General features: G+C 56.3%; 1 protein-coding gene across 3 annotated transcripts; it reads right to left on the reverse strand.

Annotated features, from left to right (window-relative positions):
* Nucleotides 1–1,551: 1,551 nt before the first annotated feature.
* TOP3B (DNA topoisomerase III beta) lies at nucleotides 1,552–18,480 on the reverse strand. 3 transcript variants are annotated; one of them, XM_032875990.1, is made up of 18 exons: nucleotides 18,342–18,480; nucleotides 18,061–18,262; nucleotides 16,825–16,956; nucleotides 15,461–15,567; nucleotides 14,716–14,790; nucleotides 13,150–13,346; nucleotides 12,504–12,660; nucleotides 11,602–11,715; nucleotides 10,012–10,102; nucleotides 8,008–8,162; nucleotides 7,754–7,859; nucleotides 6,943–7,089; nucleotides 6,624–6,797; nucleotides 5,257–5,385; nucleotides 4,693–4,842; nucleotides 4,212–4,312; nucleotides 3,155–3,356; nucleotides 1,553–2,104 (listed from the first exon to the last, which is right to left on the reverse strand). In XM_032875990.1, exons 2-18 carry the CDS (start codon nucleotides 18,128–18,130, stop codon nucleotides 1,623–1,625), a joined length of 2,589 nt encoding a protein of 862 aa, XP_032731881.1. In that variant the 5' UTR covers nucleotides 18,131–18,262; nucleotides 18,342–18,480; the 3' UTR covers nucleotides 1,553–1,622. The 3 variants fall into 3 exon arrangements, with proteins under 3 accessions (XP_032731880.1, XP_032731881.1, XP_032731879.1); XM_032875989.1 differs by lacking the exons at nucleotides 18,061–18,262; nucleotides 18,342–18,480 and adding an exon at nucleotides 17,833–17,992 and having other exon boundaries at nucleotides 1,552–2,104; nucleotides 13,189–13,346; XM_032875988.1 differs by lacking the exons at nucleotides 18,061–18,262; nucleotides 18,342–18,480 and adding an exon at nucleotides 17,833–17,992.
* Between the last annotated feature and the right edge of the window lie 1,438 nt (nucleotides 18,481–19,918).

The raw sequence follows: 19,918 nt of genomic DNA on the forward strand, positions 1-19,918 counted from the left end.
CCCAAAAGGTAGACTCCAGCTTCGAATGCTAAGGAGATTCACACACAAGGGACAGTTGCAGAGAAAAATGAACGAATCCTTTATGATTAGCCCTGCTTGGGACTGAAATCTCAGTGCAGGATTCTGGTAAGGAATACGTAGTTTGGGTTTAAAGCCCAAGGTACAGTCTCTGCCCTACCGCAAGCCCCTCTGGCCATCCACCTGGGCTGTGTGTGTGTGTGTGACAGAGAGAGATAGATCCCAGAGCAGAATGGAGTTGGGTCACCCTCCCATGGAGAAGGCCCTGGGTCCACTCGCTATGTGATGGGCTGGCAGAGCAGCCACAGCCCTGTGCCAGGGACACTATCTACTAGCAGATATGGCCTTGCTGGTGCCCCCCGAGTCTGGTCCTAGCAAGAGGGGAGGTGGGGAGGAACACAAGCATTCCGAGTGCCCCCCCCCTTCCCCTGGGATACCATCCCACCCAGCAGCTTCCGGGGAGTCTGCCTTCAGGTCACGTCGTCATCTCCCCGGCTCACTGCATATTTTCTTTGAGCCTCTAGAGTTCTTTCGCAGTGTTCCTGGGACACCTGGGTTGTTCGCTGGGGCCTCCCAAAAGAGGGAGCCTGGAGGGTGCAGCACTGGCTTGGAATGCTGGGCCGTCACAAGTTTATTGATGGAAGCTCTTCCCAGAGCCTTGTATGTTCCAGTGTGGACTGTGAGTTTGCTGCCCAGATAGGGAGTCCACATGCAAAACGTCCCTGACCTGTCCCTCACAGAGGTGTAGTATCATACTGCTTGGAAAGCTGTTCTATCTACCACCTTCCCGCAGGGGCTGGAGCAATAAAGGGGCGTGGGAAGGATGGCAGGTGGGGCACGGCTCACAGGGCGATTTGGCTGATGGGTTCTTTCCTAAATAGGACAGATGGTTTCTGTTCGACAAATCGCAGATGGCTTCTGCGGGGTCCCTCTGGTTCAGCACAGCACCCACACCCAGCTCCTCCTAGGAAGTGGCTGGCCTGCCTCTGTCTGGGACAATAAGGGCTCATGGGAGAGCAGGAATCAGGACAGGCCCTGGGAGGCCACAACGGTTGCACGCACCACACACAGGCCTGCTCAGAGCCACCCTCTGACCCCAAACAGTGGGCTGTGGGGATGGCCAAGGTCTGGTGAGGACTTCTTTCAGCCCTGCCTCCTTCCACAGGTGGCCCTCCTATGACATAGGCCTGGGAAGACAGGCAGTTGGGGCCCTTCTTTCTTCCTTGCCTTGCAGGGAATGCCTCCTGCAAGGAGGGGACACCTCCTACTTGTGCACACCGCTACCATGCGTTCCCACATGTACTGAAGTAAGATGTGAGCCTAGGATTGGGCTCAATCCCCCTTTCCACACTCGGTGGCCTCCCTATGGGCAGCACCGGGCTGTGGGCAGAGCAAGGGTACTCAGGAGGTATGCGCAGAATGGAGGGAGAGCTGGGGCAAGGATGCTGGGAAGGGCAAGGAGATGGGCAGGGAGGACCCCATAATCCTCGGGCGCCAGTGAAAGGTCCCGAGCCGCTTGCTCTGGAGAAGAACAAAATGCATTTTAATGATTTCTGTAGCTCACAGGACACCCATGTGGGGCCTAGCGAGGGATGGCAAGGGCATCACACAAAGTAGGCGGCCAGGGCTGACATCTTGTCCTTGGGCCGCCTGGCATTGGGCTTGCCAGGGGGCCGCCGGCCCCGGGCCCGCCCTCGGCCCTGCCTCCTCCCTGGGCCGCCGCGGTGCATGGGGTGGCAGGAGGCTGCATGCTTCAGCTCCACGAGCTCCTGGAAGATGGGGTCGCAGAAGACACAGCCCGTGTGCTGTGTCTCGTCGCCCGGGAGTGGGGACTTGGCCTTGTTGAAGTCCACGGCGAGCAGGGCAGCCTCGCAGGTGCTGCAGGTGTCGGCGGACACGCGCACACGGTAGGCATTCTCGAAGCAGTGTGCCACCACGTTGCACTTGTTGCATGCCACCTTCCACTTAGGGCCCGAGGTGGGGTCCAGCACCAGCACGCCGCCCTCACAGCCCACGCACTGGCCAATGCCCAGCATGCTCAGCGAGTGCTGACACGTGGGGTGTGTGCACTCATTGCAGCCCATGCCTGGTGGGGGGGAGGGCAGCCCATGATGCACAACCCCATCTACTCCCCCATCCCCCCCAGGAGCCTCCTCCCAGGGTCTCATGGTCCGGAACTGTCATCCCAGCAAGAAGCGTTCCTCTCGGCCTTGTTTATGCTGGCTCTCAGTACCCCTGCTGCCACTGCCCCTGCTTCTCTGCTTCTCTAAAACCCCTTCAACCTTCGAGAGCCAACCCCCCATCATTTCTAGAAGGCCTTCCTGGTGGCCTTCAGCAAGGTTCATCCCCCCCTTTGTTTTGCTTCCACAGCTCATTCCAAGCTCCAGCCAAGTGGCTCTTACGCCATCAGATTACACGGGGCCATCGGCCTCCCTGGAAGCTGCTGGAGGGCAAGGAAGGGCCTCGGTGATGCCAGCAGCTCAAATGCAGACTGTCCCTGCCACATAGGTGAGGCCCGAGTCAGGAGGGGTGAACGGAGACCCCTGAGGACTCCCCGGGCCTCCAGGTGAAGGTGGGTAGATGCCGCTCACTGTGCCTCATTCCTGTCTATGGCATGGGGTGATGACACAAGGGGCTGGGTGTGGTGTAAAGGATAGCATAGCCAAGGGCGAGCATGCTAGGCCCTGGGCCCCCTCTAGACTCTCGGTCCCACCTGGACACATGCTTCCCTTTCTCCAGTAATAACCGTGAGGAGACAGAACAGTGGTAGACACTGACTGAGAGCACACCCCCTTGCCAGGAGGGGTTCCCCAGACGGCTGCATCCTCTCACTTTGGAGGGGGCACAGCATGCCTGCTGCCCAGATCCCGAACAAGCTGACTACAGTTGCCCAGTCGACTCTGACCGGTATGGAGAGAGGCAGACAGCTGGGCCACCTCAGCAGGGCCCAAATCCACCCCAGGTCTCCTACCCCCACACTGGTGTGGGGGCTGGGGCTGGGGCTGGGGCTGGGCCCCTCAGAGACCAGCATGGTGTGGGACCAGGGTGGGGCCCAAAGAGGCACTATGGACACCCAGGGGGACAGGCCAGCCTGTCTCTGGAGGGAGCAGCCGAGGCCCAGAGACATGGCACTCACCTTTCTTCATGTCTCGGAAGGGTGGGTGGTTGGAGCAATAGGGGCACAGTGGATAGCTCTTGCCCCGAGAGCCCGATGACCACAGGACCAGCTCGAAGTCATCCAGTGGGCACCGGAGCTCCTTGTAGAGCTTGATGGTGCCGTTCTGGGGGAGCGTGTAGGTCTCGTCACAGTGTGAGCAGTGCAAACGGCTTGGCTTGGCCTGAGGTAACACCAGTGAGGGGGTTCGGGGTCACTGAACTTTCGGGGTCACCCAACTTTCCTGCCCACCCTCATTCTCATGATACCGAAGTAACTGGTAACATGTAATCCACAATGCATGTAACATGTAATCTATTACATAGGACACACAACACAGCATATGCAACATGTAACAAGTCATGCACAATGTAATATGTAATACAGAAAATATAACATGTAATACATAATACACAATATATCATATATATGTCCTATATATGATATATATCATGCATACGTTGTGTCATATATATGTAATATATATATCACACATACGTTGTGTAGAGAACATGTAGGTACTGTGTAGTATAGAGCACCAACATGTAACGTGTAACACGATAGTATACCTCTGTACGTAACAGAATGCAGACACATAATACGCATGTCGTATGTAATAGGTAACAGGTCACACATAACACAAAACGCGGAATGTGTTGCCAGGCAACGACCTCTCAGGCAAGGACCCCTGGCCACGAGTCTCAGCACACTTGCTGCACGCATGAAGAGAGGCAGTTCTAAATCCCCTGCGTGTACACAAGTACCCAGGACAGCAAATAATGTTTTGTTAGGGAAAACCAGACAATGTGTTTAAGTGGCCTCACAGTGTACATGTTCCTGGGGTCAGGGGACACTATGGGTGTCTGTGGGCAAGGCCACAGTAGGCCTCTCATGCTTGTGTGACAACCAGGACCAAGACCGTTATTCCCGCAGGACTGAAGATAAAGCAGAGGCTTCCAAAGGTGGCAAGACTTGACCGAGTCTATGCCTGCCGGGGCCAGAGGTTAGAGGGGAGGCCACAGCCCTTCACCCCGCTTACCTGGATGTACTTCATAAACCGGTGGCACTTCCCACAGCGGGACAGGGGCTTGCCCGTGGCCGCCAGGGGCGAAAAAGACACCTCCATCAGCTCGTCCATGCCTGGGGGCAAGCAGTGCGGGGAAGAGTCACATCCTCTGGGCCCGGCAGCCCACCCTCACCTCAGGCAGGCGGGTGGAGGGGAGGTCCCCATGAGTGGGCCAGGACCTGAGTGCATGCATCTCAATCCCCAAGGGTGCGGGGGTCACAGAAGGGCAGAGCTGCCACCTCACTGGTCACCTGAGCCGGTGGCTTGTGTGCGGTGGTGAGATGCCTGTGCTTTAACCCCAATGATGACGACAGCCTGGCAGTGACGCGCCACTGCCTTGTCCTCCCAATGGAGCCCCAGAGTCTGGACCCCAGATCTGGACACCAGTCCCGCATGGCCATGGTGGCCCTGACCATGTAGAGCTTCCCAGGGGTAGGGAAGAGGGGGACCTCACCGGCGATAGAGTCCACAAAGTAGTGGAACTTCCTCTTGAAGACGTCCAGCGTGTGGCCCAGGACCTGGCGGTAGTCAGCCTTGCCCTGGGCGATCAGGTTTAGCTGCTTCTCTACTGCACTGCGGATGGTGGGGAGCACCAGCTCTGCGTCTGCAAGGTGCGGTGGTGGGGAGGGGTCAGGTGTCACTGGGAGCACTCACATCGAGGGGTTGTGGCTGGCCCCCACCAGCTCAGCCTGGAGCCCCATGACCCCAGGCCCTTCCTCATCTCCTACCCAGAAAATCCTGTGTGGAGTGGCCAGGCCTGTGCCCCACCATCTCCCCTGGTCTCCTTGGAATCTCTCAGGGACAGAGCAGACAGCTCTGCAAGGAGGACCCAGGGCCCAGCTGGTCTGTGGGGAAGCACCCCTTGCACCTCCTCTTTTGGAACCTTTGCACTTGTCCATCCATCCATCGACAATATGGAGCACCCTGCTGGGAAACGTCCTCTGGTGGGGGCTGGTATAGTACCCTTGCAATAGGAGGTATGACCCTCCCACAGGGAGCCATAGCCGGCCAGACTCACCAATCTTGTAGTAGCCATGCACCAGGACGATGCCCAGGTTGGTGGGCTTGAGCCGGCGCCCACTCTCCACAGTGACATAGTTGCGTTGACAGATGTTGTTGATGTGCACGGGGATGCTGGCGTCCGTCCCTGCAATACACAGCAAGGCTCTGGGGTTCCTCAGCTTGCCCCCATCATGCTGTAGGCTCCACATCTGCACCCACCCCCCACGGGGCCCCAGTTCTCAGCCCCTTCCCCTGTTTCCGGCCAGCACTGTGTGGGACACCAAGTGTGTGTTTCAAGAATGGTCTCATGAATCCAAAGATGGTTCTCCCAGTGCCAGTGCTGGGAGCTTAATCCCTGTCTACAGACAACAGAGGCTCACAGAGGTTAAGGAACTCTGCCAATGTCACGGGAGCTCATTCCACCTGCCCCTCACACCTGGGAAAGGTGACCACCTCGGGCTTTCCTGCCTTGATTCTAAGATACCTGAGCCTTCTGGAACCAGGGCTCAAGACCCTGAACACAGAGGAACTCCCAGGCTTGATGCCAGATCGTGCCCTCTGAAACCTGCTCAGGATTGCCCACTTTCTGGCTCCCAGGTGCCTCGTGATCAGTTTCCGGGGCAGGACCTCCCCTGGAGACTTCAAAGTCACCTGGCACTGCCAGATGCTGTCCTTACAGCTCCACTGTGCTGAGGAATCTCCTTAGATGGTGCTCAGAGGCTAATGGGATCACACTTGAAGGATAATGTTGGGACTGGGGTCTGGATCCCTTGCATTCTTGCCACTGCTGGAGGGGAGAGCCTCTTTAAACAGCCCTGGGGGCCCCAAGTCAACAGGGCTGCTTTTGGCCACTGCCTGGTTCAGAAGGTCACAAGAGCCCTCTCCATGGACACAAACTCATTTTGGTCATGGGGTCTAAGGAGCCATGTTTTTGTCAATGGAGAAGGACAGAGGATGCTGGGGGAGCAGCACCCACACCCCACAGCCTCTGTACCTGAGGACCCAGGGTAGGACCCACAGCAGGCACCAGGCCCCTGGGAAGAAGCAGGTGCAGCTCTCCAGCTGAGGCCTCCACTGTCCCCAGAGTCCCAGCCTCAGGTGGGACGTCACCCGTCATAATTGTTGGTGACAGAGCAGAAGCCAGGTATAACAACTGGGATGCTCGAGGCCCTCCAGAGCCTGGTCAGCTGTGGGGCACATCAGGGACCAGGCAGCTCCCATAGGAGTGAACACTGCCTGAGGAGCTGGCCACATCCTGGGCGCCAATTACCAGGTGCTGGGCATGGAGGGGTCACGGAGCAGCTCTGGAAGCACCATCTCCTGGCCCACCGTCCCAGGATGGGGACCCTCGGGCCCAAGGCCCAGGCGGACAGGTGCACCCACCGATGCCATGCTTCTCCATGAGTGTGATGAGCTCAGCCTCAGTCAGGTAGTCGGGCGGGCTCGTCTGCTTCTCCAGCAACTTTATCTCACTCACAGGAAAGGTGTCGCCCCTCTGGCAGGTGGGCAGGCTCTCCTCCAGAGGCACGCTCTGCCAGGGCATGATCTCCGTGAAACCTGGGGACACAAAATGCAACCACTCAGGGTCCTGCCCAGGCAGCCCAGGCCCGAGACACTGGGCCTCCCTCTCCCGGAATGATGGAGAGATTTCTGTTAGTCTGTGGAAGTGTGGGAGGAGCCACAGTGGGATGCGCAGCTGTACCTGGAGAGATGACAGTTTTGCCCGTGCAGGTGAAGTGCTCGGGCCCGATTCTGAAGGCGATGGTGCTCTGGAGGTACTTGCAGTCGTAGCTCACCGTGGCAATAAAGTGTCTGGTGATGTACTCGTACAGCCGCCATGCCTCGCCCCCTGCAACACGCGCGGAAGCTTGTCACTGGCCAGGGACTGGTTCTAGGACCGCGCCCCCCCCAACAGCTCTCCCTTAGGCAGCAGGGCCCTGGCTGTTGGCACAGGATGGCAGGGCTGGCCTGCACTGACGCTCAAGAGAGAAGGAGGAAACACAGGAAGAGAAAGTGACTCTCCCTGGCTGTGACGGTTCCTACACAGCTCGGGCTCCCACATTCCACCCCCGCACTGACGTGGGACTGCTCTTCAGTAAGGGACTTAGCACCATCACTTCAAACTCGGGCTGTGCACAGTGGCCAGTCTCTACGGGTACAGTTCTCCCCTTCCCTGCCTCCTCCCAGGACATAGGCCACCAGCACCACCTTGGTAGGTGGGGCCCTAGCACTCCCTGTCTTGGTCCTGGACTGTTCTGTCCTGGCCCACCTGTACCTCCTCCTGCTCCTGCCTCCTGCCAGCGGCCACTGCAGTCCTGTCCTGTCTCACAGCCACAGAACACAACTCTCAGGGGACCCCCTCTGCCACAGCCAGGGGCAGGTGGGGAAGGGAGGGAGCCCCCACATTGCCAACGGGGCCTGACACCATCCAAAGGTGCCACGTGACAGTAGCTTCCCACCCAGAAGCCTGGAGTGGGTATGTGTGCGTGTGTGTTGCGGGGAGTGTCCAATACCTAATTCAGCCTCAGTGGCAGACCTCATGGGGGTGATGGGGGGATGGTCACCAGCATCGTGGCCCTTCCGTGGCCGGTTGATACCTTCTGCTAATAAGCGCTTTACCTGAGGTAGAGAAGACAAGGTGGTGTGTAAGTCTGGACACAGCCGTCTTCCCACAGGGAGGGAGCCAGCACCAGTCCCAGATTTGGCCAAAGCGCCTGGGCTGGGTCCCCAGACCCTGGCAACAAGCGTGCCCAGTGGCTCTGCTCACCGTGTCAGCCCAGTAGGGGTGGTTGGCCTGCTGCCGCAGAGGGCCCTTCAGGTCGAAGTTCTCGGGGTAATGGGTGGTCTCGGTCCGCGGGTAGCTGATGTAGCCTTGTGTGTAGAGCCGCTCGGCGGTCTGCATGGCATGCTGTGGCCCCATGCCTGCAAGAGAGGGCAGGCTCAGCTGGACCGGAGTGCCGGGGATGGCCAGGCCCCTGCCCATGGGCACTCAGGCTCCCCACCCAAGGTGGCTAGGGCCTCCTGGTAGGTGAGGATGACTCCGAGTGGGCACTGCAAGCCCATGGAGCTACTGGCCAGGCATCTGTGCCTGGGCAGCATTCTCCAAGGCCAAGGTCCTGAACTTGTGAAGTGGACCTAGGATAGTAACGCTCCACAGTCCCACCCTCATGACATGGGCTATGCCGATTCAATGTGGGCTCCAGAGTGCTGATCTCGCACATTCCATGGAGCACCTGGGGTCTGCTTCGGGGTTGGCTGATGTCCCACTATGACAGCAGAATTAGCAATCGCCCCCCATTCTGAGCCACCTGGGTATTTCTGTCCTCATGGCACTCCGGGACCACCGAGGGATGGCTTATCCTCCTGCTTCTCCCTGACCAGCAGATGCTGGCCCTCAGCTGTTGGTCACTTTGTGTCATCACTGCCCTGAGGATCCCTGAAGGTGCCACTCTGCAAGAACACTGTCTAGGTTCCCCAGGCTGCAGAGGCTACCAATGCCTTGAGGCCAACAACTGTCAGAGAAGGCTGACTTTCCAGTCCCAACCCCTTATCACTACCATGGAAACGAGGCTAAGAGAGATTACATCAACACTGGTCACATTTGTCTATGCAGGAGGTGGGTCCAGAGCGCCAGCCTCCCACTCGTGGCCTCTCCCCCTATACCAGGGAAGCTGCTCTGGGTTGCTAATGCCAGGATGCCCCTGTCGGGTGGTGGCACTCACTGCCTCCACTCTTGTGAGGGTGCACCATCTCAGTCATGTCATCTTCAGAACAAGCAAGCCCCCGCGATGGCCATGATGGCCGCCCTGGGTTCCTGTGAGGAAATCGAGGCTCTGGGACAAGAAAGAAAGTAGCCAAGCTGAGATGGCACCAGAGTTTGGGTCCAGAGCTGGAACTCCATCGTCTAAAGCCTCTGAGGGGACTCCACTGAGCCAGTGACACACGAGGGCTTGCCCTGCAGGGGATCCCTAACCATGGGCTTCCATGTGTTCAACCCAGGCAGCAGCTGAGGAGATGTTTAGTAATACAAAATGGTCTGAGTTTTCCCCATATAAATTCAAAGAAGCTGTTGAATATTAACCAACAATCCTCTGAGAAGGGATCCTCTTGCGTGTTAGTTTGTTATTAGTTATTTTCATTCTGCAATTTAAGAAAAATGAATTCTGCATGAAGCTCAGATTCCCACTAAGCCTCACAGGATACTGCAGGTGGGCTGTTTCTTGATGCAAGTGAGCATGGGGTGGGGGGCACTCGGCACAGGTGAACACGGAGCGAGGGGCCTTAGCACAGGTGAGCACAGATCGAGGGGCCTCAGCATGGGGGAGCAGAGCGGGGGGCGGGGGAGGCACTTGGCATAGGTGAGCACAGAACAAGGGGCCTCAGCAAGGGGGAGCATACAGAGGGAGGCCTGGGGGGCAGTTGGCACAGGTGAGCATGGAGGGGGCTACTTGGCACAGGAGAGCACAGAGCGAGGGGCCTCAGTATGGGTGAGCACACGGGGGAGGGTCAGGGGGACACGTGGCATAGGTGAGCATGGAGGGGGCTACTCGGCACAGGTGAGCACAGAGCGAGGGGCCTCCGCAGGGGTAAGGGCAGTGGGAGACTGGGGGGGGGCACTCAGCATAGGTGAGCGTGGAGGGAGAGTGCTGGTAGTAGTGGCGAGAGCATCAGCATTGGCCCCCATCCCCAGGCGCTGCACCAGGGCTGAACGGTGAGCCATGGGCCCATCCCAGGAAGTCTTTGGTGGGCTTTGAGGAACACCCCTACATACCCAGAGAAGAGCTTGCTACTCGCAGCATCTCCACAGTGTTCAGGGCGAGGGGCCGCTGCTTGGCCTTCTCTTTCCTGCTTGTGGCCTCCACCTAGAAGACAGCACCGTCAGGGATTCCGTTGGCAGGGGAAGGATGCCGTAATAGAGAATCCGGCTGTGTGGGCAAAGGGTCTGGTTTCATTCACTTGGGTCTCTCTGCTTCTCAATTTCACTCTTTACAGTGGTCTCAAGGCTTGAATATTTATTTAGGCCCAGAAAGGGAAAAAGAAAAAAAAACTCTTTTCTAGAGAATTTCTAGGGAAAGAGAAAACTTGGAAGAATGGCAAAGAGCCAAGAGAAGGGGTTGTGAACTCAAAATCCTCCAGGAGCCAGTGGCAGCCAGGCGGCCCGGCCACGGGGATGGCAGGTGAGGCCTGAGCCAGGCCACGGAGCTCGGGCCCACCCCAGGAGCAGCTGCTCACCCCTCGCTGCCCCTGAACATCCCACAAGGGCCTACTGGCATTGCCTCATCTTCCAGTTCGTCAACAAAAGCTGCAAATCAGGACTTTTATGTGAAATCCTGTAATTTTCCAATTTTGGTAACTATTTTAAAATACTTGTAAACACCATGCAGTTTAAAGAAAATACTGGTCAGCTTCAAAGTCTGGGCTGAGCCGCTCTCAGGAGAGAGGGCTTTGTCTTGCCTGAAGCAAAAACAATCCAAACAACTCAAGTCCAGTACCCTGCCCCTCCCAATCCCATGGAGACCCAGCCACAGGTCAGGACGGTGCCTTCTGAATTCTAGACCAACAAAAGTGGGGGCGAATTTAGGCCAAAATGGGTATGTGCATCAGGGGAGGCTGGGACCACTATGGGTGAGATCTGGAGAAGGTGGCAAGGGTCTCTTGAGGAACGTGATTGTGGATAAAGAATGAAGCAGCTTTGGAGAAAGCTCTGGAAGCCTGAGTCAACTGCAATAGGCTGAGCAGAGCGCACCCAAGGAAAGCTTGAAAAGTACAAGAGAAGGCTGCTGAAGGAGGCCAGGCCGCACCTTCACGACTCTAGTAGCTGGTAAGGCTGCAGGCTGCTGTGATGACGGTGGAACTGTCTCCACCCTAGGCAGCCAGCCCCTTGCCAGGTGGCATCACCCTCTTCCTAACAGCCAAGCATGTGACCCTCAAATTCAATAAAACCCTGAGAAAGAACCATAGCACCACAGAGGCCATGAAAGCTGACCGAAGTTGGGCTACCCCATGCTAGCTGTGTGACCCTGGGCAGGTCACACAGGTCCCGGTGGAGCTGTTAGTGTTCAGCATCACAGAAAAGGGACATTTGTGTGAAATGGAGTCCTGCCAAAAGGAGAGAATGCCCCTGGGCTCCTGTGGAAAGGGGCTGGCAGTTGGTGGACGTGGGGCAGGGCCCAGTACATAGCAGGGGCACACCACAGTGACTGTGAGCATCAGGAACCATTTTTCTTTCCAAAACATGTCTGTTTCCGAAAAGGAGACCAAGACGGCACCCTAGGTCACAAGCTGCTTTTCCAGCCAGAGGCGTCTAAAGGCCTCCTCCCACCCAGAGCAAACATGACATATGTGGGCAGGAAAGGCCCACCTGGGCTTCCTTCTCCAACTTTGTCATGTTTAAAAACATCTGGGCGATCTCCCGGTCGAACACTCGCACTCGGTCCCAGTCCAAAAGAAGAGATCTGTCCTTATCTGCATTAACCTGTAGGAAAAAGGATAAAAAAAGAAGACAGGAAAGAAATATCCAGCTGAGCCCACTGCCAGGGAAGGGAATTGAGGCAGATGAAGCTGCTCCTTGTCTGGGAGGACAACGGTCCCATCTCTGAGGTCTCACGGCCATACCTGTACAGGTGTGCCCAGGTGCACAGACAGGCAGGCTGAGACCCAGCCTGGTTGCGAGGGAGGGCTGCTCTGATTCCAGGCCTCTCCCTTGAGATTAGGCTGGTGGTCTAATGATGGGAGCCCAAAGCTGAGGATGCTGTGTCTTTAAGGAGCATGGGAACCTATACCTCAAAGGCTATCCCTGCCCACCATCTAATGCCAGGCCAACACTAGGTGTGGCCCTTCGGGGGGACCCCCGCCCTATGTCAACCAGACCAGCTCTGTATTATGTTTTAAATGTTACAAGCAGCTTACATGGAAGATTTTATTTGGAAAGAAGATTCTAAGACTTCAAAACATTTGAAGTCAGGGGCCTATGGTCCTCAGTTCAGACCTTGGATCTAACCATCACAGCTGATGGCCCCAAGGTATGACCTCTCCCCTCCATGATGCCAAATCTGACTTCATTCCTGCTTCTCTAAGTTCAATGCATCCAAGCCAATGAAGGCTAGGGTCCCTTCTCTGAAGAACCCTGAAGAACACTCTGGCCTCCCTCCTCTGTGCCCTTGGCCTTTGGGGCTTGCAGGGCTAGGATGATGATGGAAGACCCTCAGCGTCCACAGCCTGAACCCGGAAAGACCCAGCGTGCAGAGGGAAGGGAAAGCAAACCTTGGCCTGCAGCACCCAGTAGGTCTCCGGTTTGAACGACTGGATTTTATCATGTCTCTCCACACAGAAGCCCAGGGTAGGGGTCTGACATGGCCCAAAAGAGATGAGGGAGCTGTCCAGATTGCCATATTTTCCCTGGAAGTACTTAGTTTGAAACCTACAGGGAGGCATGGGACAGAGAAAGATATTCTGGTCATGGATTCGCTCAAGACACCACCATCATTAACCAGCCATGTGAGTCCAGCCTGGGGCCAGCTGGTGGCGGCGCCCTGCTCAGAAGACAGGGGACAAGGTGAGGACACACTCAGCAGCGGGCCTGAGGTGGCTGTGTGTGGGTAGAGAGGAATCACGTGTGTGTAGTACATCTGGCGTGGAAGGCAAGAGAGAATAGCAGACGCTGCACCGATCCTGGGGCTGGGAAACCCTTCTAGTCTATTCCATTCCCTCCACCCTCTCCTCAAGACCCATACCATGCAGATGAACACCCCGCTTGTCACGTGGTGCCCTGTGTGGTCTAAATCAGCCAGACAGATGGCTTCCTTCAGGGTTTGTAGAATACTGGCGCTGGCCTAGTGCTAACCAAGTGCAGGGTGACCAGGGGGAACAGTGAGGCAGGGGCTCTGGCCATGGGGCGGGCAGCCGGCACCTGGTGAATGCACAGCCGATGCGCAGGTCCAGCTCTTGCCTGGCGTCCACCGACAGCGCCTCATTGTGGTCAGGCTCCCCGAGGCGGGCCATGGCGGCGCAGATGTCCGTGTCCGTGATGGAGCTGAACCTGGCCCGGAACACTGTCTTTTCGCCACTGTGGGCTGGATTCATGACGGGCAGCACGACGTCTAGGACCTGGGGGAGGCGGCCCAGTGGTCACCCACCTCGGAGGTCTCTGCCTTCTGCTCTGCATCCCACCTGCCAGGCACGATTCTTCTCCCAGCCGAACCTCACCGCGTGGGACTTCCTGTCCCTCCTGCCAGCCCCTCCACCATCCCCTTCCCCATCCAGAAGTTTCAGTCTCTCCCCAGCACTCCTGCTACATGGCTTCTTTTCCTTCCACTGACAAACCTGTTCAAACACCTGCCCCTTACTACCATCCTCTCTCTCACCTTCTTTCATCCCAGCCAAACCAGGAAATGCTAATGCCACGGATGCAAGGGAGCTCAGTCACGAAATCCTCCCTGCTTGACCCATTTCCCTTCCTTCTAGAGGGCAGAGTGCTAGGAGGGGTAGATGGAACTTTTAAGAGACTGAAGAAAAGCCAGGGAAGGAAAATAGAATGAGGAGGAAAAGGCAGAGGGCAGGAGTGGGGAGGGCACAGGGGACTCCCAAGGTGGGAGCTTGTGGGGGGGCCTCAGGGCTGAAGTATAGCATAAGACCTGGAGCCAGATTCACCAAGAAGGCTGTGCAGTGGGTTGGGGGGGTGTCACGCTGGAGCCTGGCCATACTGCTTCATTACGAGAAAGAGATGCCTTTGTTTCTGAGGCGGAGAAAGCCCCATGAGTTTCCATCCCCAGAAGCAAAGTCCCCCCCAGGGGAGAAGCAGCCCTGTAGGGGAGGGGCTGGGAGTGGAGTGTCTGGGAAGGGACAAAGCACGATCATGTTTATTGAGGATGCTGTGCTGGAACACGGGGTGCCCTGAGCTCCCTCTGTCACACAGGAAGCGTTTCCTGAGCCCCAAGGTGTGCCAGGCCCCAGGTGAGAGCTGGGGTGCAGGGCAGGAGGGTGAGTGGAATCAGAGGACACCTGCAGTCAAGTTAGGACCCATGTGAGGGCGCCACACCTGCAGCCGAGGCATACAGGGAGGTTGGAGACAGAAGGCTGGAGGGCATCTTGGGTGGGGAGTGGACGGTGAAGGCCAGAGGTGAGAAAAGGAGTGAGGAACGTAGCCAAGTGGCAACCAGCCTTGGCCGAAGGTCCCTGAGAGGTGCCCAGTAGGCTGGGATGCTGAAAGCCACCCCCCTCCCATCCACCTAGAAAATTCTGCCCTTTCTGTCTGCTTACACAGTGGGCCCCAGCAGGGGAAGTAACACCCCTTTGCCCTTGGTAGAGTCTGTAAATTTGGAAGTGTCTATGCAATTTCCAAAATAAAGGAGGGGAAAAAAAAGGTATTTTGAAGGCAATATCATGGATTCCCGGCCACAGCCCCCGGAATGGGGTGACTGCAAATACAGTCAGTGGGAAGACCAGAAGTGAGGACCGCAGTGGGTCCCCCTCTCACCTCAAAGCAGATGTTCTCCCCCTCCTTGTCGCAGTCCAGCCACAGCACGATGTAGTCGCAGCCTTTGCCCTCCACCTGCGACACAGCACACAGCCACTGGCACCTCCATGGCCCGGCCCACACTGTCCACCCACCATGCTCTCTCCTGGCACGTGAGTCCTGTGGAGCAGGATGGGTGCCCAGAACAGGGCCTGGGCTGAGCAGATGTGCTAGCCATGGTTAGGCTGCCTTTGCCACTCAGAGAACTTCGCTCAGAACTTAGTTTTTTGGACACAAAAAGGTTATAAATGCAATATGATCTTAACCCCAAAAACTGCTCGGGGAGAGGGGTGAAATGAAATAAGCCTAAAGGTTAATGGGGGTTGTCTTAGGCAGTGTGATTCTAGATAAATTTTTCTTCCCTCTACTTTCTAATATTTTCCACAATATGTATGCATTTGTTTTAAAACTAGGAAAATCACCAGCACCACCAAACAATTTAAAAACCAGAATTTCTGCTCTCCAGGGCCGAGTGAGCGGCCTGCCCAGGTGGGCCTGTGGCTGGTTCTAAGGCCAGGAACAGGCCTGAAAGGTGCCTTGTGGGCCAGCAGGGGGCGCTGACAGAAATTGCTGGGAGGCCGGCCCTGGGTATCCAGCAAAGGCCTCCCCGTTCCTGAAAGGTGGAAGGACTCAGGTGCCTGCCTGCACTGCGGGGAGGCCAGGACGAGACTTCCCAGGCCCCACCGCCCCAGTCCGCCGCACACACCTGCAGGAACTTCACCATGTTCAGCTTGGGGTTAGCTTCCTTCTTCTCTGTCGGGGCTTGGCTGAACAGCTCTGCGGGGTCCACCTTGTCCCACTTGTTGTACTTTCCTACAAACATAGCCACGGTGACATCTGAATCACACTTCCTGGTTCACAGAGCTTGACCTCTGCAATGGTCAAGGAGGAGAGGGAGGCTTGGAAAACAACTAGAGGCAGACCTGGGCCTTCGTTCCTCCAGGCCGCAGAGGGGAAACCCCACCATCGCCCCCCACAGGAGCCACCCCTGGGCAGGGCCACCGCTGCCCCAGCCTCACTTCAGGACATGCCCTGTGGCTGGCAGCACCATTCCTGGGCTGGCTCACTTTGCCAGAGCACCGAACCATACCACTCATCCTTTGGCCTTCTCTCCCGGCCTGGATTTCTGCAAGTCTCCCCCCACCCAGCACGTGACGGCACACAGGACAGGTGCTCAGGGGATCCCTGTGGGGGATCAATCTTTGGAGCCTCATGACTGGTACCTCCAACCACTTCTCCATGCAGGGCTCATGTCTGCATGCTGAGCAACCCCATTTCATACAGCCTGGGAGAACCGGGTCAGACAGAGTCAAGTTCAAATCCCAGCTCCCCACCTCCTGGCTGGTGATAAAACTCCAGAATCCAAATGCTTGGCCACACAACTGAATCAATGTCATTGTTGTTACTGAGCAGCAAGAAGTGTTGAGACTTTGCTGTGTGCTAAGCTCTCTATCTTCACTGTCACACTGAGTCCTCAAACAATCCCAGGAAGTAGATGGTTCCTTTGGAAGACCCACTTTACCTGTGTGGGACAGAAACTCCTAGGGGCCCCGGTCCCAGCCCATGAGCCTCTGGAGCAGGGGTCAGAGCCCAGGCCGGACTCTTGTCAAGCATAGGACCCTGCACCTGGCTGTTGGGTCACTGAAGCGGGCTCTTCCAAGGTGACAGATAGCAAAGATAGAAGGATGACAATGACGGCCACCGATTGGCCACTGGACAACAGTCACATTCAGCAGGAACCATGTTGCAAATGCCTACGTGCACCAGGCGCCCCCGGAGGTGGGCACTCACTGTCTCCAGGAAGCACAGGAAGGAGCACAGGGCATGCAATGACTAAAGACTCTCTCTGGGATGGAGATCCAGGGGGTGCTGAACTCCAAAATGTGCGTTCTGGGCACCTCACCCAGGGACCCTGGGTCATCTCTCCATGATCTACTGGCCTCAGGACTCAAGGGCTCTGAACGAACCCCTCTGCCTGGAGCCCTCCCCTGGCTCCGACTAGACCCACGGCAGCACTCTGCAGGGCCTCCCTCCGCAGGATAGGAGATAAGCAGGGCCTTGGGGGCTCACCTAGGAAGTCCAAGGTCATCACGTGACCGCAGACAGATGTCATCTTGAAGCGGACGGCCTGGCCAGCGAAGGTCCCGCTATACTCGTGCACCGAGCACGTTCCGTTCAGGCCTTTGTGTGAGGACATGTTTCCTGCAGGGGAGGAGCATGGTGATGGCCACTCCGACAAGCCACAGCCACTGAGGCAGCCCCATGCCCTTCCCCAGGGCAGTCAGTGATTATGGTCCCCGGCCACTGCACGTAACTGAGTGCTGGGCGATGTCGTGGCTTCTCAAGGGAAACGCAGTTTGCAGCTAACCAACCAACACAGTGTGCTCCCATGCCGAGCCCTGGGCAGGCTCAGGGCCAGGAGCACCCTCTCTGAATGCTCTTGAGATCGGCACTCTTGGGCCCTTCCCTGCATTTCTGCCTCACTTCTTTCCAACTTTATTCGAAGGCCTCTGGGGGCCTCCTCATTATCAAGTCCCACGGTGTCTTTTCATGCTCCCCATTGAAACCCCCTCGGCATCTGGGGACCCAGCACTTCTCAGATCTCCCCTTCCCTTCAGAGAGATGCCAACCCACTGTCCTACCGTGGTTGTGGTACGTAGGTACCACTTCTAGGTACCCAGCACCTGGGCACCCTTCCTACCTGGACAGAATCCAGAGATAGGAAGGGAAGCAGCACCCCACCCACTGCCCCAGTGGCCAGAGTGGGGCTAGTGCCCTGGTGTCCCAGGAGGGCCTAGACAAGGGTTGGTCTGGTGGCTCCTCTCGAGTGACATGAAGCACAGAGGTTGCAGCTGCAGCACTTGAGGGCAGGGGCAAGGGTCCTGGGGTAATAGCAGTGTGTGTGGCATGGCCGCAGAATTAGACTGGGATCTAAGATCGGTGTCAGACTTAGACCAGGGTGGGCGCCTGGCTCTGTCTTCTTCCTTCCAGTGAATTCTCTCTCTGTGTAAGTTACCAGGGCTGCTTGCTGTTTATGACCAACAACCGGACAGGCGCACTGCTCTTACAGTGGCTTACCTGGTGCCAAGCTGTGACCAGGCTGTGACCTTGGCATGTAGGTTTTGGGAGTCCCAGTCCTGGCCCACACTGGCTGTGGCCATAAACGCATCCTACAGTGATAATACTGAGATGCTGCATTGACGCCTGTGGTCCTGCAGCACATTAGCTCCAGGGGGCTGGGTCACACTTGGGGAAAAGAAGGAAAGGACCGTGTCCCACCCCCACCCCGAGGGCTGTCCTCCCTACCTCGAGAGAGGATTTTAGCAATGGACTGGGCCAAGGATGGTTTTTCTGCAACCATGAGCACGGTCCTCATCTTGTCTTAAGGCTGCCGGGGGCTTCAGCCCTTCACACGCCAGTTTCAGAGAGATGGCAATGAGGTTCAGGAACTGCTCTTCTGTGGCTCAACGCTACTGTCAATGCTGACTCCTGATGAGAAGACAAGACCCTGAAAACAGAAATGCTTCTAATGGAACCTCTACCACTAAGAAGGAAACTCACTTTAAAAAAAGGAAAAAAGGGGGCACCTGGGTGGTGCAGATCTTGAGCGTCAGACTTTTGGTTTCAGCTTGGGTCTGATCTGAGGGCCGTGAGATCGAGCCCCTCGCTGGTCTCCACGCTTGAGGAGTCAGCTTGGGTTTCTCTCTTCCTCTCTCCGCCCTGCCTCTGCTCACATGTGCACGTGCTCTCTCTATATATAATAAACAAACAAATCTTTAAGAAAAAAAAAAAAACAAAAAGAAAACAAGCAAACACAATTTCTTTGGGGTGCCTGGGTGGCCCAGTCAGTTAAGCGTCTAGCTCTTATCTTAGCTGAGGTCTTGATCTCAGGGTCCTGAGTTCAAGCCCTGTGTTGGGCTCTACAGTGGGCAGGGAGCCTACTTCAAAACAAAACAAAACAAAACAAAACGGAGCACCTGGGTGGCTCAGTCAGTTGAGCAGCTGCCTTTGGCTCAGGTCATGATCTGGAGGTCACGGGGTCAAGCCCCATGTCCGGCTCCCTGCTCAGCTGGGAGTCTGCTTCTCCCTCTCCCTTTGCCACCCCCCCGCTTGTGCTCTTTCTATCTCTCTCAAATAAATAAATAAAATCTTTAAAACAAAACAAAACAAAGTAAAACAAACAAAACCAAAACCCCAAAATAGGGGTGCCTGGCTGGCTCAGTCTGTAAAGCATGCAACTCTTGATCTGAGGGTTGTGAGTTCAAGCCCCACCACACTGGGTGTAGACTTTACTTAAAAAACAAACAAGCAAACACCAAACCTGAGGTGAGAAAAAGAAGTTAGGGAAACTTGAAGACACTGGACAAACCAGGGCAATGGAACTGGCTTAGAGATGGACACCTGGGGGACTGGGTACCTTTGGGAGCAGATGTGGCTCCATGACCTCAGGTCAGTCTTGTCACCAAATCCATGCCAGGAAAGACTTTGGGGTCTTTGGATCTGGACTGATAGGCTGGGTTAGGCAGATGGCTGGCCTTCTTCCCAGGGCAGAGTTCCATTTGCTCCCCAGGGCGGAGGCTCACCTCCACCTCAGCTGAGAATCGGGATGCCCTGGGACATTTTTTGTTTTTAAGATTTAGTTTTATTTGAGAGAGAGAGAGAGAGAGAGAGACAGAGAGTGCACACACAAGCAGGGGAGGGGCAGAGGAAGAAAGAGAAGCAGACTTCCTGCTGAGAGATCCCAACTTGGGGCTCATGATCCCAGGACCCTGAGATCAGGACCAGAGCCAAAATTAAGAGTTGTCAGATGTTCAACTGACTGAGCCACTCAGGCGCCTGGCCCTGGGACGTTTTATAAAATGGCAGATGCCAGGCCATGTTCTCCAGATCCTTCTGATCCAAAACTAGACCTGAGACCCACTGGCCAGGGAATCCAGACCCCAGCAGAACTTGACAGCCTTTTTCCAATGGACTCTGATCTACCTTCCTGCCTGCCCCAAGCAACCTCTCACATTGCAGACGATGTTCTGGCCAGTGAAACTGGACACGACTGTCTAAAGAAAAACATATTCTCAGGCTTGCGTTCCCTTGCTTGAAACATACCGCCAAGCCCAGAGAATGTAGCTCAACTGTACAAAGGCCCAGTTCTAGTGCTAACTGTTGT

Source organism: Lontra canadensis, unplaced genomic scaffold (assembly GCF_010015895.1).
Source record: "Lontra canadensis isolate GAN:19392208 unplaced genomic scaffold, GSC_riverotter_1.0 scaffold57, whole genome shotgun sequence".
NCBI classification, from domain to species: domain Eukaryota; kingdom Metazoa; phylum Chordata; class Mammalia; order Carnivora; family Mustelidae; genus Lontra; species Lontra canadensis.